Genomic DNA, 20,036 nt, shown 5'->3' with positions numbered 1-20,036 from the left:
GTTGACACGTTGACGCTAAAATTAATGGTCTGGTTATTAATCTCGCAACTTACCAATCGTGAAGATCTCATAGAGGAGAACTCCGTAGCTCCACCTGTAAAACAAACGAGATGCATTTAAGCAAATAAACGTTCTTGTCCGTACCGTTAAAAAAAAGTAAATCAAACATCTTCGGCAAAACTTCGTGGGAAGCACACTAGACTCGTTATAGGAGCGGGACCTGGACCGTTACTTACAACTCGAAGCCAGAAAGGGTATTACCACCCCTTCTTAATAGGATGCCTTCACATCTCCACATCAATGAAGAAAAATACAATGACGAACGTACAGAAGACATCCAATCACTTTTCCCAATTTGCTTATGGACCTTACAATGCCCTTGTACCCACACATCACTATTTGTAGAATATTTTCCGTACAGCAATGCCTCAATGGCAGTCCATTTAACAGGGAGACGTTCCTAAATGAGAAACACATAGAACTGGTCGGCGAAACTGAAGAAAAGATCGTGATCAAGGATAAACCAGACTTTACCGATATAAGACTGTAAACAGATCTCTATCTAAGTGAACTAATTTGATACCTTAGACTTTCGTTGATAAATGTTGTCCTCTTGCACATCCCTGGCCATACCAAAGTCTGTTACTTTGCACTTTTCTTCTTCTCCCACTAACACTTTACGAGCTGCAAGGTCTCGATGGATAATCTACGACATAACAAATCAAATCATTAATGTTAATGAATTGAGGGGTTCAGAATAATTGAACGAAAAGAATGAAAAGTTATGACTTATGTCCGATTTCAGCAACACATGCCAAACAGTTCACTAACTAAAAATTCCGTTCCTACTTACTGGTATTGATGACAAATACGACATTCCATCGGCAACTTGCCAAGCAAACTTCATCAGCTTCTCTGACGTCAGATTTGTTTGTGGTTTGATATCCGGGTCTTTAAAGTAACTATCATTTAATCCACGGCTCTTTCTGAGGTATCCCAATAGATCTCCATAGGGAACGTATTCAATCAACACCATCAATGGCGCTGTAAAGCATGGTAAACATGAAAAATACGCTTATAGTAAGCACGAGATCTGTTCGAAAGAATTTTTTGGGTATTAAATTATACTTATTCATATTTACCAGATTTCGTGACACATCCCAGAAGTTTAATGATATGAGGATGAGCATCGAGTTCCTTCATCAATTGAAGTTCGGACAACAAGTCCTTCCTATCCGACTCAGAAGCGTGATCTGCAAGATAATCACCCATCATCAGTTGTTACCTATGCAAGTAATAGCAATAACTGAACCCTGGGGAATGTCAGTTGATATTCTCTTTCTGAACAAAAATAAGTGGTACATAACATCATGAGGTTATGAAATAGTCGTAGTCTTTAAATATCTTATACAACTTTATCTTCGGAGCTCGTGTGTAATGCTCAATAAGACCGACTGAATTGGGACTGTAATACTTCGTTTACACTCTATAAGTAAATATAATTTTCAACGCTCTTCTCAGTCGACAAATACAGTAACAAAAACCCTTCATTCCACTGCTATACCAGTGCGACCATGCTTTAACGATACTAAATTAATTAGCATAAGACTTCTGCAAAACAATTGCTAAGCAGTGTACGTTTAACAGAGACATTTTTTTTCTCTCCCACTGAGGTTTAATGTTGAAAGGGACCACCCTTATGTCAATTTGAATTCGGAAAAGGTAGTCTTTGAGGTTTGCTACCGTTGACAAGAATTAAGATTTTTACTTAGAAACGTTTGTGTCGGCAAGTTCTTGCAGAATAAAGGTAGTTCTTCTGATTAATTGATAAGAAAATTTTACAACTTCTGATATTAGAGGACACTGCATTAGTCAGTTTCATACTAAGGCCGCGTGAGATACTTGTCATATCTTGATTACCCAGGTCTGGTCAAACCATCCATGGTCTGTTTGATACCTAGTTTCAAATTGTCTCACGATCTTTATCAACTTAGTGAGGTCACGTTTAGTTGACTGCTGATTGAAGAATAGATATACTACTAAAATGAACCTTACTCTCCCCACTTAAAAGGGATGGGGGGGGGGGGGGCAAGGGCTTGCTTTGCTACTTTCAGGATTAAGTAAAAGGTAGATTTTTTTATGCTACCTGCTGAACCTTACGCCTTTCCATGGGAGTGTTATCTTCGGAATTTCACTGAAACACATAGAATTATTAAAAGTATTTCGTACCTTTCAACATCTTAACAGCCACAAGCGTCTTCTTTGGTCTTATCTGGGGGCCTATGACTGTTCCCTTGGCAACCTGACCAAAAGCCCCTTTACCAACGACCTTTTCTATAGTCACAAGTTCTGCGGGAATCTCCCAACAGCGTGGTGATGAATATAGGGAGGCGTATTTAGTGACAGACTGGCCTGGTTGTTGATAGTTCGCCCGCCCTGAATCTGTCATGGAAAGTGACCGATTTCGCTCATCCAAGACTATGCACATCTGGCTTTGAGAAGTTTCCGCCATTTCAAGTCCATTCTTTTGAGGTGTAAATAGTAAACGCAATCATTAACTAGAGCTACAGCGGAAAGTCTTTCAAATCTTTAATTTTTTTTCATTCTGCTGTTCATGTATACAGTATTCATGCGGATGTGTTGCATAACATTGTCATTATAATTCTACTTTCTTTTAGTACATGATCCGGAAATTTGTAACCACTTAAGACACGATCAATTTTCAATTTTTTTCAGCTGTTTCCTACAGATTACACTGTGATCGTTCTGATTTGTGGTGGTTTTGAGCTTCGTCTCTGCCATCGGTTTGGCAATGTACCTGAGAAGCATCCTAAAAGAATATTAACCCCATTATGGCTTTGCATAGCGAGGGTGGAACAGATGTGAAAAAGGAATAACTGAAGACTAAAAGATAAACCGTCACTGTTAATAAATAATCAAATGCAAACGACATTGTCAACACTTTACATTTTTATCAAAGACACAAAACGTATCGCACTTAACAAAAGAGATTGGAGCTCTGGTTATTAAAAGTGCTTTTACGTAGTAATTGCGCAATTGCGATAGAGAATGACATAAACTTAGATCAAAAATATCTTTCAATGTATATACATGTTATTCACCAGCCTTAGTCGGTCTATTTTGGGAAAAAAAGACAGGAGCACAGGTTTTCTAATTACGGACCGAGCAAGGCATAGGCTGCAAAGCAGTCGTAATTTTGGCGGGCGAGTGCTCAATAATTTCACGACGAATATCGTAGCTGCCTTCTTTGATTTTAATGACAGCAGAAGGCTGAGAAGAGAAATAAAATTTGTACCAAGGGGGCGGTCGACGTTCAAAAATAAGGAGAGGGGTGGGGGTGGCAGAGCAGGCGTATTGAATGAGTTGTCAGTAATCGGATCTTTGTGTTTACGGATTTGGGTAATACTGATTCAATGGGGGGGGCATAAGTTTTTGTTTGAGAAACCATGTAGTATGTAGTAAAATCTTCCGATTAACTTGTCTCCATGCGCAAGGTTTATTGTGAATTTGACATCTCGTAATGGTCTCGAAATTTTGAAATTTTGAAATAAATCGCCAAGGAATAACTCAACTGAGCCGTTCCAGTTTTTTGTACGTGTGTTAAGTCTTCTTCTAGCGTTTTTCGTGGCTTGGTAATACAAAAGAGCGTTAGAAGAGCTACCTTGAGGCAGCAGGAGATTGAAATGGCGTGCTTGAGCATTAAATATCATTGTGGTTCATAAAGGGATGAATCACCTACACTGCTTCTTTGTTGTGATGAATGCGAACGAATCAGCGTTGACAATCGGCTCAAATCTGAACCCTTTCTTCTGTGACAATGAGTGATACAAATTGGTCCATTAAGGAGCGATGCACAACCGATGATATGTCCACAGTTTCTGCCGGAGTTTCCATGATCTTGCTTTTCCTGACAAGATCCTTCAAGGAGTTCCAGAAGTAAAGTTGCAGCTCAAAGACTTTTGGATTTTTCTCAAACAAACTTTCACTTGAACGAGGGATTTCCTCGTGTTTTTCATCGCTTATTTCATCCTTTCAGAGAACAACAGTTCCGTAAAAATAACTCCATCTTTTGGACAACGACTTCTCTCCTTAAGGGAGAAATATTTTCAAACGTCGTAATTTGTTATTTAAATATGTTAACAAGCATGAAAACAGGCTGTACATATATAAATACAACTGAAAAGACTTAAATGAGTTATTTCCTGACGATTCCTGGCTAATTTTGTAATATTTCGAGACCATTAAGCCATGACGATTTCACAATAGACCTTACGCAAGGAGAGGAGTTTTTCGGTATTTTTTAAAAATATTTCATGGTAATTCCAGCAAAAACTTACACTTACCATGTATCAACATATCTTTATCCATGTATAATAAAACTGCGGCGAAAAAGCTATAATCTCTCGCAAAAATTGCTTTTTTTGGACGTCAAAACAACCTTTCGCCATACGTTTCTTATGGCGAGTTACAATGCAGGCTATAAATAGCCCTTTTTTTCTCTTAAACTTATGGGAGCTTGTACTTAAGGCAAGATCCTCCATAAATTCAACAATTTCTTAGCGAGTAGAAAGTAGAGAAAACAAATTAAAGGTTAAGGCTTCGCCGAAACATTTCTATTTACGTAATGATAACGGTAATTTAAAAGACTCTGTGCAAACTTTATAACAGCAATCCAGGCAACCAAATTGATTTGAGAAAGAGGGAGCAAATAATTATTAATCAATGCACGGCTTGAGATCTCGACCAAATTCTGTGCTTGAAAATGCTGCCTAGCCGGTAAAACAACATATATTTGTGAAAAAATTTGCAACGAAGCCAGGAATGTACTCCACGACCAACGAATGCGTTACTGTGCTCATTGGCAGAGGTAGGAAAATCCTTACTGCGCTACGAACCAATCAAATTGAAGCTTTCGTTACCGTGCCCTCTTGGAAAAAAACAATTATGTACTGTATCGTACCCTAATAAGGTTAAGAGTTCAAATCTTTAAGCGACTTACATCAAGTTCGATTTCTTCAGTTGTATCTCTGTTTGTCCTAAAAGTAAAAAAAGAATGCCATATTTTCTCTCGAATCTGAATTCAATCGGATGAAACACTTTGAAGATTTTTTCAACTGAGAAAGCACACCTCTGGGTACTCCATGAGCATTAGTCATGAAACGATTAGTGACGGCATGTCACATTTTGCGCTTCTGTATTGACACATAAAAAGGTTTCATAAACATTAAGAGCTAGGCATCTGTGGCTTCATTAAGTGGACTAGCTCTAAGATAAGATCATTATACCTGGATATCCCTCACTCAAAAGGTCTCGTGAGTAGTCCAAAAGTCATCACGTTAAGGATGCTCTAGGAAATTGACTATAGATGAAGCCCTTGCTCTGAGCGTAACTATCATAATCCATTCTTGAAAATAACACAAATTCACAGTAGTATACAGTTTGCAACTAGTAACAAAAACCAGACATGAGATTAGACGATACTTAATCGTTATTAAAATCTCACCTTTCTCTTTTTGCTGTTTCCAAGACGATGAGAAAGAACAAAATATGAAAAACATGAAAAAAAAGTGTACTGAGAAGATAAGAAAGAAAAACCAGCTCCACAATAATATAATGAGAAAGCTAAAATTAACTCAAATGCAATGCAGAATGACATCTTCTGACATTTATTTAATTTTATACATGGATAATTTAAGTAGAAAGCAATCAACAAATCCTGGGCAATAAATAAACTTACAAAATAATAGAACCCGGTCAAATGAGAGCATAAAATCACGGTCGTAAATTTTTTGAAGTGTGTGTACTTTAGAAATGCAAGAGATCATAAAGGAAATTTGCTGTATTCACCTAGCCTTACCTAAACACGCTGAGGCTTTGAGACTTACGAAGGATTCATTTTAAGTTAATAAGTTTGTAATCGATCTAATAATTTCGTTACGTCTTTTACTGCTAAATTGGACGACGACAACTTTTTTTCCTTTTGAAAAAAGGGATTTTTTAGAGCTGTTTCGAAATCTTCAAACTTGCCTTGTTTTTAAATAGGGCTACAATAAACACAAACTGTTCTTGGTTGCTTGATACTACGTGATTCCTGTTGTGGGCCAAAGTTGGCATTTTAAATACTACTCTTACCATTTGAGTTCTTGCTATTACGCCTTCTTGACTTCCATACGAAAAAGACAAATATTCCGGCAGCAACAGCCAGTGTGGAAATTGATCCAACCACCGCACCAACAATAATCCCTTTGGCACCTGGAAAACATGAGAAGAACAACATATCAATATATACCTCCAAAAACTATATGTTTGAGATCCTCCGCCTAACCATTTTAGTCATGATGCCTTTTTCTACGCGTACAACTTTTTTTATTCAATTTACGTCAAATTACTCAAAAGCCTAATAAAATGTGAGTTTGATACCCACAGGAAGAAGTCCAACTTAGTATGAGAGCTAAATTACAGGCATTCCACCAGTACCCTTCCCTTACTTACTCTTTATAACGTTTCAGAAACAATCAGAATTACAAGCCGGCAAAACATATGAAAGTTCTTATGTATACACTGCACCACAGCCAATAAAAGCTTTTTTTATTTACTTGTCGAGGTTGCAATTCTATGATTCAAGCAGTCTGTATACAGTACATACGTGTACGTAGAAGTGTTTTCTCAATCATTTCTCTATTATATCAGGGCCGCATGGTTTGTGAGAATTAAATATAATGGAATGTACGATGGGTCCTGATTTCAATTGTTTTACTTTCTTAGCAAGTTTTTTACTATTATAATACAAGTTTTTTTATTTCACGGAAATATGAGCAACTACCATTTATTACTTGGCAAAGTTGATGTAAAGGTCAGGCAGAAACAAATGCTAACCACATCGGTAAGGAGGCCAATCGTTCTCGCGACATTTGCTTGCGGTAACAAAAAAATATGTAATAGTAGCACTGAAAAGTGCACGGGTTGATTTTTATTGGATGAGATCTTGTGCCCTTTCTTTCTCAAGGAATATCGCTCCAGCTCATTAGCTGGCTTAGTTAAGAAACAAAGGCATTGCGTTATTGTTTACGCTATTGTTTTGCTTGTTTGTTTTATATCATAGTAGATCCAAGGGCATATCCCTTCCCCACCTTGCTGCCCATAGCTTTTGTGGCGTCATGCAGAATGAAACATTAAAATGCATTGTATGATGTTTTAAAAAGATCAATACAACAAAGTACTTTAACATGGACACCATACGTAAGAAGAATACTCCAAATAGATGGTGAACATACTTGTAATTAAACCCTTCTCTGATTAACCACTTCACTGGAGAGCATATGAGGGATAAAGATTCCTTTGAGATTTTGCTACTGATTAACTACAGAGTCTACATGTACCAAAAGACTTAAAACCTACAGCCAGAGAGCGTTACTGTGCCTGCTTCAGTAGTTCCAGTGTCGAAATCAACTTGCGATCTTGTCCTTTTCGTTACACTCGCATCAATGTCTCCAAGCTTTCCATCTTTGGCAGCATTACGAAGTACTGTTATAACATCTTGCTCTTTTGTTTTGGAATTGAATTTAAGTAGTAGGTCAAGAGTTGCATCTCCACACCTTGATTAAGACAAAATATGAGGGTCAGAATAAAGTCGAGCGCATTAGAAACCAGAAAATTACAATTCATTTGCTGATCCAGGAAGTTTGCAAACCTAGTGCCACTTCTCAACTGCACACCGTTGCAACCTGCAAATCTCCCAGCAAAAGCCTCTTCCATCTGTAGATGGAAACAACAGCAAACTGAACATGAGATCGAGGAGTTCATCAAGCACCTTTAAAGACCGACACACAATCAGGTAAACATATAAATGTTCACTGAACATTAACAACCGAAACTATAATTACAATTGCATGATCTGCAATGGCAGAAATAGAAAAAATAAATAAATATATAAATTCTGCTTTAAATAAAATGGTTACCACTTTTTCGAGTCTCGTCAGTAATGAGGATATGTCGTATTTTCCATCAGTACAACTTTCGCTGGTGATGACCATGGTTATGTTTATCAGTACTTTTACCACGACTGTGCATGTGAATAAAATGACACTTCAATTAGACACAAATAAACGTAAACTTGTTGACGTTTTGTAACTAGTTGCATATCATGATTAATATTTCATTTCCCGCATTGAACTAAACTCCATTATCTAAAGTGTAAACAGGGACCAAGAGCAGATAGCTTTCACAGAGTGGTTAAAGCCGATCTAACACTCAGGTTATCCAAGAAAATTTGCAATTGATTTTGATCTTAATATGTTAGGATGGCATCAAAGAGGACTGTGTTTTTTAAAGTTTTCAGGGGAAGCATGCCCTTCCACCTCTTAATCAGCTTTTACAAGAATTATATAGGTATAATTTGCTATCAAGAGTGGTCCTTGGCTACACTAGTCTGGTTTCTTTCTTACATTTACACGCGTAACTTTATCATAATAACATTTCTTTTATATCGCTGAAGCGAGTCCTGTGATCCGATTGGCCACCCAAACCCGCTAGGGATTGCTTGCTTTGATCCAGCACAAGCAAAAGAAGTGCATGGAGCTGTTATCTTTGGAAAATGTCGGCGATAAAGTCGCAAAAAACGGCTGAAGAGAGTCAAAAAAAAGGAAACATCATCAACCCTCGTGGGTTGATTGTGCCACAGACACAGTCGGCTTCCTCTCTCGGCTCCCGAAATAAATTAGTCATTCTTGTTTCTGATCAAAACGAAACCTTTTTTCCTGATACAATAAATACTTTATTTACCGAGCTCGTTCAGTCAAGATGGCTGGATATTACCCTCATTATTTTTCTGTGTTTTCAGGACCGAGACGAAAAAAAAAGGAACTCGGCCAATATACAGCCATCTTGATCGAACTGTTGGTAAATGTTCTCTCTTTGGACGCAATTACGCAAAGGGATAAATTGCCACATGCCACGCGATACACCTTTTTATATTCTTCATCGGTCACAGTACAAGGTTTCAGTTTTGCAAGGGCTTTCGAAGCGTGAACAGTGTTTTGTCAAGTGATGTTGTTTTTCCCGCCTACCCACCCGTTTCTTGCCAAGGTCTTTTAGGTGAGGTGACAGAGAGATTTCGCTTCCTTGTTTGTCACAGTTCGGTCCAATTCTATTATTCTACAGAATAAACTTCTCTCATGGCCAAAACAGACTATGCTGTTGTTGCGTTGGTGGTGGAAGGAATTACACATATATTTTAATCGATGTTTTAAGCATTAAGAGAGAGCCTTGTGTTACTTTGAGCATTTTGAAATTATACTGGACAAAATCGAAAGGATACTCTGTAAGTTTTAGGACTTTTATCAATCGATAATGAACAAACACCAATAAATATATACCTTCACAATCTACCACACTAGATGATCTGTAGTAACCCTCTTTACACGTGCAACCAGTTCTGTCAGTATTAGATTCTGAATTTGCAGGACAAGGTACACATTTTGCGTTATCAACAGAATCCTTATAGAAGCCTCTCTGACACTCTAAAATGAAACAATGTAAAATTTCATCGACATGCCTTTCCTTCAGAACCAAGAGAATATCAACTGATATTCTCCTGTTCAGAACACATCAATATAATGACCCCCTAACGTGCTTTTTAGGCAAAAAATTCCTGCCATGTAAATGACCACTGTCTTTGACAGAATCTGAGACACATTTTGATAACCTTGGCAATAGTCATCACTAGAGGCTTGGATACCCAGACAACTCTTTTTGTCTTCACCTTATGACTCTCATAATGACCATCATTCAGGTTCTTGAACAACATGCGTTTATAAATTTAATGCAACCTCTAACCTGGGGTTTTCAGACCTAAATAACAAGACATGAAAACAAAGACCCGAAAACGAAGACCCTAAAATCAATATCCCGTATTTTTGCAAAACCAAAAAATAAAATGAAGAATCGAGACACGAAAATTGACAAATGGGGGGGTGGGGGGGGGGGGGGGGCAGGATTTATGAATTCGAAAATTTGCATTTTTCTTCGTAGCCCAGGTCGAAATTCAACTTATCTCCCTGCACAGCTGCACTTCTCATAAATATAGATTTATTTATCTACGTCCACCGCTTGAATTTATATGAACATGTAACGTATGACCAAACAGTCATTTTCATGTAAGTTATGCATCGAAGCTTCTCTAAGCTTTTTATCAAACGATGAATAAACGGGGTGGTCATTTAGATGTTTATTTAAATGATTAAATTTTGGACCCAACGCTTCGGAGGCATATCCAGGTTTTTAAGTGCAGCACTAACCTTTGCATGTGAAAGATCCATTCGTCAGTTCATAGCCATAATTGCAAAGGCAAGCTAAGTTATCTGTAATGTTCCACTCCCCATTACTAAGGCACACGCCAAATAACTTTTTGTTGTTTTTCGTAATCGAGTTAGGATCTCCTTCTTGTTTGGTTAAATTGCTGTCATTTGCTGTAGCAACTGTTCTTGAAAATCTAACCATTTTGGAAGGGACCGTTTCAGAGCAGAAACGATATCTCACAGCAAATTTTCTCATTCTCAGGCAAGCTCCTTGGTCTAATAGCGCTAAATAAATTCCCTCTGATTTTGTTAAAACTGACCCATAAAATATGTTTGTTGCGTGCTCCCCAGGCGCAGGTAGAGTTTTTGGAGTTATAACAGTTTCTTTGTGGAAATTTAGTGGTTTTGGATCTGGATTTAATTTGTAATCAGTATGATAAGAATACAGGGAGAAGTTTGTTCTGCAGAATGGCCCCACGTTAGCTAAGGGGCAGTTACGGAGGGTATAGGTCACTTCAACATCAAGCCGTGCAGCATACTTGATGTTAATGAACTCTGTCATTAACCAGTTCTCTGGTTCCTCATTCTTGGTAAAAATATCGCAGACCATATATAATTGCGTTTGAGTTGAAGGATCCCACCACTGCAAGAGAATAAATATCCAATTATTGGTCAATCGTTATGGAGTAAAATACTCACTTCAATAGTGATGGTCTGTGCAAAACATACATGTACTGAACGTACGCTATACTGAAAATTTCTGCTCATATGCCAGGCAAGTATGGAGCGTTATTAGATGGGCTGATCCTTTAACTATGTTCAACGTGAATCAATATTTCTAGAATAACAAAATCTTATTATCAAATTACACATTATCATAAACTCCAAATGGCATTATTTTATAGCGTGCGTGCTTTTTCATGCGATATTTACCAAAAACTTGACTGTTTAATACATTTAGGCTTTGATCTCTATGGAATGATGAATACTACTGATTGTCACTGACTTATAATTGGCTCTCCGTTATTGAAATGCCAAGTAAAGTCATAGGGAGTTTTAGTTTATTGGAGGATGGGAATTGGAAAGATTGAAATTGGAAGATGGAAATTGTGCAAGATGAAGAGGGAAAAACATTAGTTATCTAGTTTATATTACTACTGTCTAAAAATGAGTTTAATGGAGTTCATACTAAAGAATCAATTCGTGCTAATTTGTTGAAAAATTGACACAACAGATCTGAGAAGGAAATCGAGTGTTTAGATGAGAGTATAAAAATATGAAAGAAGTTCTCTATTGCTCTTATAAATATTTCTTTCCAATACCATAACAAATAAAGGAAAAAGTTGCTTATTTACTTCTTGATTAATATGATTATAGGTCCTAAGGTAAGTCAAAACTCTCTTATTTTAGGTAACTATTTTTTCTTCGGCTCAATTTTTTTGCCTGTAAGATGTGTCTTATCTTAACTAAAAATACAACACATGCCTGAACCAAATCCATGGGAAATTATCATTGGTTTGAGTAACGTAGAGGCTTGAGATACAAGAGTCTTGAACCACCTACTGTACATCACCTGAGCATGTGCTGGTTTCTCTAGGCTCATATTTTTTCTCACAAATCTTCCTGCCCACATTTATTTGGATTTCAACCGCCCATCGCTTACTTCATTTTCCAATTTTTTAAACCTCTACCTTGATGTCCTTAATAAGCGGGGATTACTATTACAAAATATGTATAGATGTACCTGTTAGCGACAAAGTTATTGTTTAATAATACACGTAAGTGTGGTTTTTTCATGGGCTATCAAAATCAAGTAACTCACCCCTGCTCCGCCTCTACTTTCTTTAAAGACAGTCCAGTACCAAAGGTCTGTTCTAATCGGTTGCTCCAAAAGAGTTTCTGCAGAGGAATGTTATAAACTATTTTGTAATAAAGTTCGGATATAACACCCACTATCATTGGTTAGAAGAGCATGTTTTATCAGAGTACAAAACACGGAGCTGAGCAAAATCTGTCACGCCATCTGCCAATTCTCTATAGCCTTTTTTCGTTAATTGAAAGTAAATTTCAGAATAAGCGAGCCGACAAGTAGCAAAAGAAGAACCAAACAAGAGTTTGTAAATATCATGCACCAAAGAAAAAACTTAATGGCCTGTCGGAGTTTTTAAAATTGTAAAGCTCAGTTAAATCGCAAGATTACGCACGGCAATAAAACTCAACCACAGCGAACACTCGTATAGTATAAATAGTTTCGTGTTTAAAAACAAAACAAAACCAAACAGAAATGATGAAAAATACAACCAGACTTGAATAGCTGTTAAAATTTATACAAATCATGACGGTGTCAGAGCGACTGCCATCGCGCTGTGGTCCATCACGCTCATCAAGGAAATCTCAGGTGACATCGCAAGGAAGGAAGCCTCAGAAATTACATCGGCCGCACTTTAATGCTTCTAGTGGCAGGCCTTCTCAGTCACAGCAGCCGAGTTTTAGAGCGCTGTCACCTCGAACAATCTTCATGTTCCTGTGAATCGGTTGTCGTTCAGTCAGAAAACAAACGTTTTGAACCGTTTGTTTTCTAATTGTCATGTGAAAAAGCTTGAGTGTTTTTATAAGCTACGATTCGGCCGGATTTCACTGAACATTTCACTTTCAGATTCTGCATTAACATTAAAAAGCTTCAGGCAAAAGTGTTAAATTCGACCTGCCGAAGTTTTCCAGTTTGCAAACCATCAGTCCGGGATGGTTATCAGATTTGATAACCACGTGACGTCACAACATGCCGACCATAATGCTAATAATAATACATTTACTTATACAGCGCAAATTCAACATACGTTTTTAAAATGCGATTTACAGTCAAAATATCTAAAAACAAATAAATACAAAACTATGAGATAAGCTAAAAGTTATAAAAAGCTATTAATTGTTTTAAAATGTAAAATACTAATTTAAAGATGCGATCCTAAAAAGATGAGTCTTGAGCTTTTTCTTGGAAGTATTAAGACTGTGCTCCTCTCATATCTATTGGCAAGGAGTGCGCGGTCACCAAGAGTTGGCAAGGTTATTATAGCTAATGGTGTTAGTAGGATTGTGTTATTAGATCTTAGTCCATATTTGGAGTTCTGTTTGAGAGAGACCTCCTAATATATTCTGCTGCTGTTCCATAAATAGCCTTATAGGCTATAAGGATTATCTTAAAGTTAATTCTATGCTTAACATTTAACCAGTGAAGTTCCGTTAACAAGGGGCTAATGTGACAATATCTGGGTGCTCTATATACCAGTCTTGTGGCAGCATTTTGAACGCGTTGCATTTTAGATATAAGACAATTAGGTAATTCATACAATAGAGAATTACAATAGTTGAGGCGGCTCGTCGAACCCATGTATTAAATTCTCCGTGATTCCTTGAGAATTTTCTTATCCTGCTGATATTATGGAGGTAAAAGAAACCTGTTTTGCAATTTTTTGTAACATGCGTGTTCATTTTAAAGTTGACATCAAACCAGGCACCCAAGTTTCTAATTACGTCTGCACTGGGGGATATGCAAGTCTCCTACAGCCAAGTTGTCAATATCCACCTTCTTTAACTGCGCTTGAGTTCCAATAATAATGAACTACGACTTATCGTCGTCACCCACTTCCATACATCTTGTATACAAGCCTCCATTGCAGCAACAGCCGAATCTTGAGTGGCACGATCACCCGGTCGAAAAGCCAGATACAGCTTCGTGTCGTCGGCATAGCAATGCACTGTGGGTAAGTGCTGACTGACAATGTCGAACAATTGACTCGCGTAGATGGAAAACAATAATAGACCGATGCAGGAACCCTGCGGTACACCAAAGTCGATGTCAAACTTGTTAGAAGTTGCACCGTCTATTACAAACTGTTGGAATCTGCCCGACAGGTACGAACTCCAATGCAGTTCTACAAAATACAAACTTATCCTCAAGACGCCGAAGCAATATCATGTGATCGATCATATCGAATGCAGAGCTCAAGTCAAGGAAGACCAATAACGATACATGTTGTTTGTTGATTATAAGTAAGATGTCATTATGAAAACGAAGTGACGCCATCTCGGTGCTGTGGAACCGCCGATAAGCCGATTGTAGCACAGGGAAAAGCCCGCATGCCCTAAGACGAGAAACTACTTGTTGGGCAACTGCTTTCTCTGCAAGCTTAGACAAGAATTGGAGGTTACTTACAGGTCGATATTTCTTCTCATCAAGTTCCAGACCAGATTTCTTGAGCTTGGGCTTGACTAGCGCCCCTTTCCACGCATCAGGGAAATGACCCTGTTCGAGGGAGAGATTTACACTGGACGATATAGCGGGTGACAGTTCATCCAAGCACTCCTTAATAACACTAGTAGGAAGAGGATTAATTACACATGACTTCGTGGGTGCATTCGCAATAAGCTTCGTCACCTCACTGAGTCCAACGGGAGGGCCTCAAACGCAGAGAAGGGTACTCCTGCAAATGAAATAGCTTTGACTTACTTACATCTAGCTTACAATAAATGCTCCTGATCTTTCGAACAAAAAAATTACCGAATTCGTTAGCTCGTTGAGGTGGATAGAGTTCGTCATGAGATCCCCCAAAGAGGCGGTTGACTGCATTAAAAAGGTGTCGCTTGTCAGTACTATTCTTATGATTAATGAAGTTCGCGTAATAATCTCTCCTTGCCGTTCAATTACATGACTTACATGATCTCTCGCTCTAAAAAATGTTAATCTATCTGATTCAAGGCCACTGGCTCTCCAGATGCACTCACATTTGCGGCGTTCTTTGCTGCCTTGATGGTGTCATTAAACCAGGGTGCGTGTGGCTGCGCGGTAATGGTTTTCTAGACAATAGGATACTTCCTATACTGAAAACGCTGGCTTACGCAGCACCAGGTTACACAGCACTTTATAGTGCTCAGAGAGGTAACAGTCTGAAATCGGTGTAGCTTCCACCAGAGTAATGACCTCCCGTGTGATGATTAGATCGAGTGTATGACCAAGCCGGTAAGGGGGGCGTCTTCGCGTGCTGGAGTAATCCTTTAGAGTCGAGGAGATCCAGGAATTTGATTGCATCGGGATCATTCGGGACATTTGCATGAATATTCGTGTCCCCAGTTATCAGGAGGGGCTCTGGTGTCAGGATGGGCCACTTGACTCGAGTACAGATTCTACTTTACCTTATACATGTATCCACAAGTTAGGAAATCAGGTCAGGGAAATTAGGTTGCCCAAGGTCAGGGAGAAGTCAGGGAATTTCACTCTAGGTCAGGGGAAAAATATGTTTTTCAGAGAAGTACCTTAGTAGGTTTTTATAGACATGAAATGTAAATAAACTAAATTGGGTTAACACGGCGCCGTGCTCCACTCTTCTCAATCAAGACTCGTACAAAAGAAGGACCGTCTGTTAAAATTGTCATGGCGATTATCATCACATAACGCCAAGCGTGAATAAAACGCACGGCAAAGTTCTGTGCAAAGCCTATGCATCAATTTTATGTAATAAAATATTGTATCCTTCCCAAAATTAGTTTATCAGAATAAGAATTAGTTACCAAGCACAAGTAGGGCTTTGTGCAATGATAGCTTCAAGGCTTAGGAAAGTTTCTTCTCCTGTGAATATTTCCCAACTCTGCTGGGCTCCTAGAATCCTCAGAGCTTTGTCCTGACAGCCCAACCTCATCCAAACTTTGGCAACTGGGGTGATTAGCAAATGAATGACACATACAACCGAGCCTATTTCGACATACACACCCCTCAATCTTGTTACCTTATTCTGGACATAGCATTACAGACATGGTGTGTATGCTGTAAATTTTCCAATTCCCTGACTAGTTATTTCGTAATGGTGTCTACAAGTTTTGAAAAATGGTTGGGTTGAAATATATTACAAGTATTTGCCAGTAGGTGGTCAAATTAGAACTTTTTACAGATAAATAAAATTTGTTGTTATGTTTCATGTTAATATGTTGCCACAACTCCACCTTCCATAAAAATCGTTTGTTTGCAAACATAAGAGAATACCATCTAAACCTTTTCAACCTCATTAGTAAGGCCAATAACGACATCAACTCAACTTTAAAACTAGAGAAAAAAAACCGGATCGATGTTCTTAATTGATTTCTGTAATGTAAATGAAATCCTGGTATTATTTCCAAGTTTCTACAAATATCTTCATGAACAAATCCTAAGCCTCTCTTCATCATCAAGTTCTAATTATGATATTCTAGTTTTAGCTTGTCTTCCTTTAAATCAAACGTTCGCCGCGCAAGAAACATGATAGAAAAATTTCGTATTTCAATTGTTAGAGTTGTGAAGATCATGGATAGTTGGTTTAAAGACACTGACATTATATTGAGTTCCAGCAGAGGTTATCAAATTAAATAACAGAAAACATCTCAAAGAGAAGTAGTGTATTTCCAGCCAGAGGAAAATCATATGACAGCTTTAAACACGATCTAAAGAGATTTTTTTATCAATATTCGATGCTTATCAAAGGAGGTTGAAACGCTAGGAAAAAAACAATGGAGCAAGCAGTCACACCTGGCAACTTCAAGAGAAGATATAAGAGAGGCCCATACGATTGTGTGTATTGTTCTACTAAATCACTGTTCTCATCGATTGGGGATGTCTTAAGTCGAAGTCGTTTACCTTCTCCTTTAATTTTGGCTCATTTTCCCAACCGAAATTATCAGTCACGCTCAATAGAATATAATTGCAAAGTCATCGAATCGGAAGACCTCGAGAATCTGTAGCCTGCTAAGAAGTATTTTGGGAGAGGGGACGGACTTAGTCTGTCTGGTTCTGTGACTTCTCTCTTTATCCTACTTGCACAAAGGTTTAGTTGCTCTCTCTTGTGTTGTTGTGTGTATTTGTTTGTCTGCGTTGTTTGGATTGTTTATACTTTAGTGAGTTTTTGTATGTCTTTTTTTTTGACGTAATTTAATTCGTTTTTCTCTTTTCTATCGAATAATATGTATACGGGTAATTTGTCCAAGTTTGAACGTTCGGGGAATCAGAGTTCAAATCAAGAGGAGGAGTATTTTTTCATACCTAAGAGATCATAGAGCAAACATTTATTTTTTACAAGAAACATATTCAGAACGAGCCGATGAAAATATTCGGAAAAAAAATTGGGCTAGCGAGCTATTATTCTCACATGGCACGACGCATTGTAAAGGTGTGTGTATTTTAATTAATCTCTTTGTACAACCAAAAGTTGATTATTCTTACGCCAATGACTCAGTGAATGACCCAGTTGTGAGTTAATGAAAATGGAAATCAGATCAGTAACTATTTCCTTTTCCAAAAGTAAAGCAAAATATATCAGCAACCGAGCACAGGAATTAAGACGTAGAATAGACCAGCTTGATGCTATCATCTGCGATAATTTTTCTTCCCCTTACATCGATGGAGTGCTACGGGAGTATGACGGACTGGAAATGGAACTTAAATCAATTTACGAAGAAAAAGGAAAAAAGACGATGTTTAGAGCAAAATGCCGCTGGATAGAAACGCTGAACGTCCAACAAAGTTTTTTTCAATCTTGAAAAAAGTCATTACAACGAAAAAACGATTAGTGAACTTCGATCACAAGATAACTCTATTTGGCGCAACGAGACAGTGACTCTAGGGCAGGCTGAAAACTATTATAGAAACCTATATACCTCGGATTTAACCTTCTCTGAAACTGCGTATGACACATCCACTGACAATGTTGAAACCCCTAAGCTTTCAGAGGACGCGAAAGAAACCTTGGAGGGTCTTCTTACGTACAAAGAATGCAAAAAGATACCAGAAACTTTTCAGAATAATAAAGCACCAGGGGAAGACGGATTTACCGTCGAATTTTGTACCTATTTTCTTGAACTTTTAGGAAACGATTTAATAACAAGTTTCAACGATGCGCACGAGAAAGGTGAACTCTCCATTTCACAACGAAAGGGAATCATTACTTTGGTACCGAAAGAAGACGGGTCACTCTTAGATCTTTCAAACTGGAGACCAATTACACTGCTTAATGTTGATCTTAAAATAGCATCAAAAGCAATAGCCAAACGCATTGAATCGACACTACCAAACCTGATCCACTCTAAACAAACTGGCTTTGTAAAAGGGAGATACATAGGGGAAAATGTCCGACTTGTAAGTGAGATAATGGAATATACGAGTCTACAAATCCTGCCTGGCATTCTAAAGTCACTAAATTTCCGAAAAGCTTTTAACTCGATTGAATGGCCCTTTATAATGAAGACGCTGGACCATTTTAATTTTGGTAATGACATAAAGTGCTGGATTAAGATATTCTACAAGAACAAAGAAAGTGCAGTACAAAAAAATGGTTTTGTAACCAGCTGGTTTAAACCATCAAAAGGAGTTCGACAAGGTTGCCCCCTCTCCCCTTATTTTTTGATTTTTTCTGCGGAGGTACTCTCAAAAAAGATACGTCAGGATTCCAACGTGAGAGGTATCAAAATCATCGGTATGGAAATCAAGCTGTCCCAATTCGCTGATGATGCTACTCTATTCAATGCTGACTTAGAATCTTTAGAAATGGCCTTGAAAACTGTTGGGAATTTCGGAAGAATTGCTTGTTTGTCCCTAAATGTAAAGAAAACGAAGGCGCTTTGGTTGGGGAAATGGGAAAGTAATAAAAATAAGCCTCCTGATTTAAAATGGTTCCACAGCCCTGTTAAGATATTGGGGATATATTTTTCGTACAATATTAAGGAGAATGACGAGCTAAACTTCGACAAAAAGATCCAAAAGTTGCAAACTAAGCTGGATATGCGGACTTCACGGGATTTGACGATATTTGGAAGAGCCATGTTAACATGGAGGTGGGGAACCCCAGGTAGGTAAGGTAACCCACCTAGGTGGGGTAACACGCCTGTCCATATAATTTCTCATTTTATTTTGATTGCGTTTACATGATAGGTGGGGTGACCCGCCTAGGCAGGTTGCCCGGTCTGCCAGGTAGGGTAGCCCTGTCAGCCGGGGTGAAAATATGCCATGTAAACGGCTTAAAGTGGGGCAACCCGCCTGGCCAGGGTCGTGTTCATAGCAAAAAGCTCAAAAGCGAAACATGTATGTTTTAAAACTTTGTACCGTTCCTAGCCGGGTTACCTTACCTACCTGGGGTTCCCCACCTCCATGTAAACAGGCCCTAAAACCTTGGATATCTCGCAACTTATCTACTCGGCCTCTAATCTGGATGTTCCCATGGGAATTGTATAACTTGGAAGAACAAAATCTTTCAAGTTCCTCTGGAAAAGCAAAAAAAAAAATAAGATAAAAAGATCAGGCCTTTACCTAGATTTAGACAACGGTGGCATACGCATGACCGATTTTGATGTTATTTTAAAAGCCCTAAAACTCACCTGGATCCCGAGACTGTTGTGGATTTCGGACAATAGTGATTGGTGTATTATTCCAAAACATTCTTTCCGAAGTAAGGGAGGGTTAAACTTTCTACTAAGGTGAAACTACGACACGAATTACTTTGATGATATCCCATTCACCTGTAAGAAGATACTAGAATTCTTCAATGAAATAAAAACTCTCTACTCGTACAATCAAAAGCAGGAGTTGATATTGTTTAATAACAAAGATATATTGGTTGACGGGAAACCCATCTTCCTTAATGAATGGTTTAAATAAGGCATTCTATCGATTAACGATCATTTGAGTGAAAGTGGCAATATTTTAAC

At 38.1% G+C, this 20,036-nt stretch overlaps 2 protein-coding genes across 2 annotated transcripts; both read right to left on the bottom strand.

Moving 5' to 3' along the window:
- Window positions 1–67: 67 nt before the first annotated feature.
- Window positions 68–2,512, bottom strand: LOC149043947 (proto-oncogene tyrosine-protein kinase receptor Ret-like). Its single transcript, XM_089209961.1, has 6 exons — window positions 2,230–2,512; window positions 1,143–1,253; window positions 854–1,044; window positions 584–706; window positions 386–460; window positions 68–94 (listed from the first exon to the last, which is right to left on the bottom strand). Exons 1-6 carry the CDS (start codon window positions 2,510–2,512, stop codon window positions 68–70), a joined length of 810 nt encoding a protein of 269 aa, XP_089066087.1.
- Window positions 2,513–10,244: 7,732 nt separating this feature from the next.
- On the bottom strand, window positions 10,245–19,767 carry LOC149043946 (ephrin type-A receptor 4-like). Its single transcript, XM_089209960.1, has 3 exons — window positions 19,707–19,767; window positions 19,462–19,592; window positions 10,245–10,959 (listed from the first exon to the last, which is right to left on the bottom strand). Exons 1-3 carry the CDS (start codon window positions 19,765–19,767, stop codon window positions 10,312–10,314), a joined length of 840 nt encoding a protein of 279 aa, XP_089066086.1. The 3' UTR covers window positions 10,245–10,311.
- Window positions 19,768–20,036: the final 269 nt, after the last annotated feature.

The sequence above is a fragment of the Pocillopora damicornis genome, chromosome 6, assembly GCF_964200805.1.
Source record: "Pocillopora damicornis chromosome 6, jaPocDami1.2, whole genome shotgun sequence".
NCBI classification, from domain to species: Eukaryota; Metazoa; Cnidaria; class Anthozoa; order Scleractinia; family Pocilloporidae; genus Pocillopora; species Pocillopora damicornis.
The sequence above is the reverse complement of the archived record's forward strand: the minus strand, read 5'-3'. Positions and strand labels throughout refer to the sequence as shown.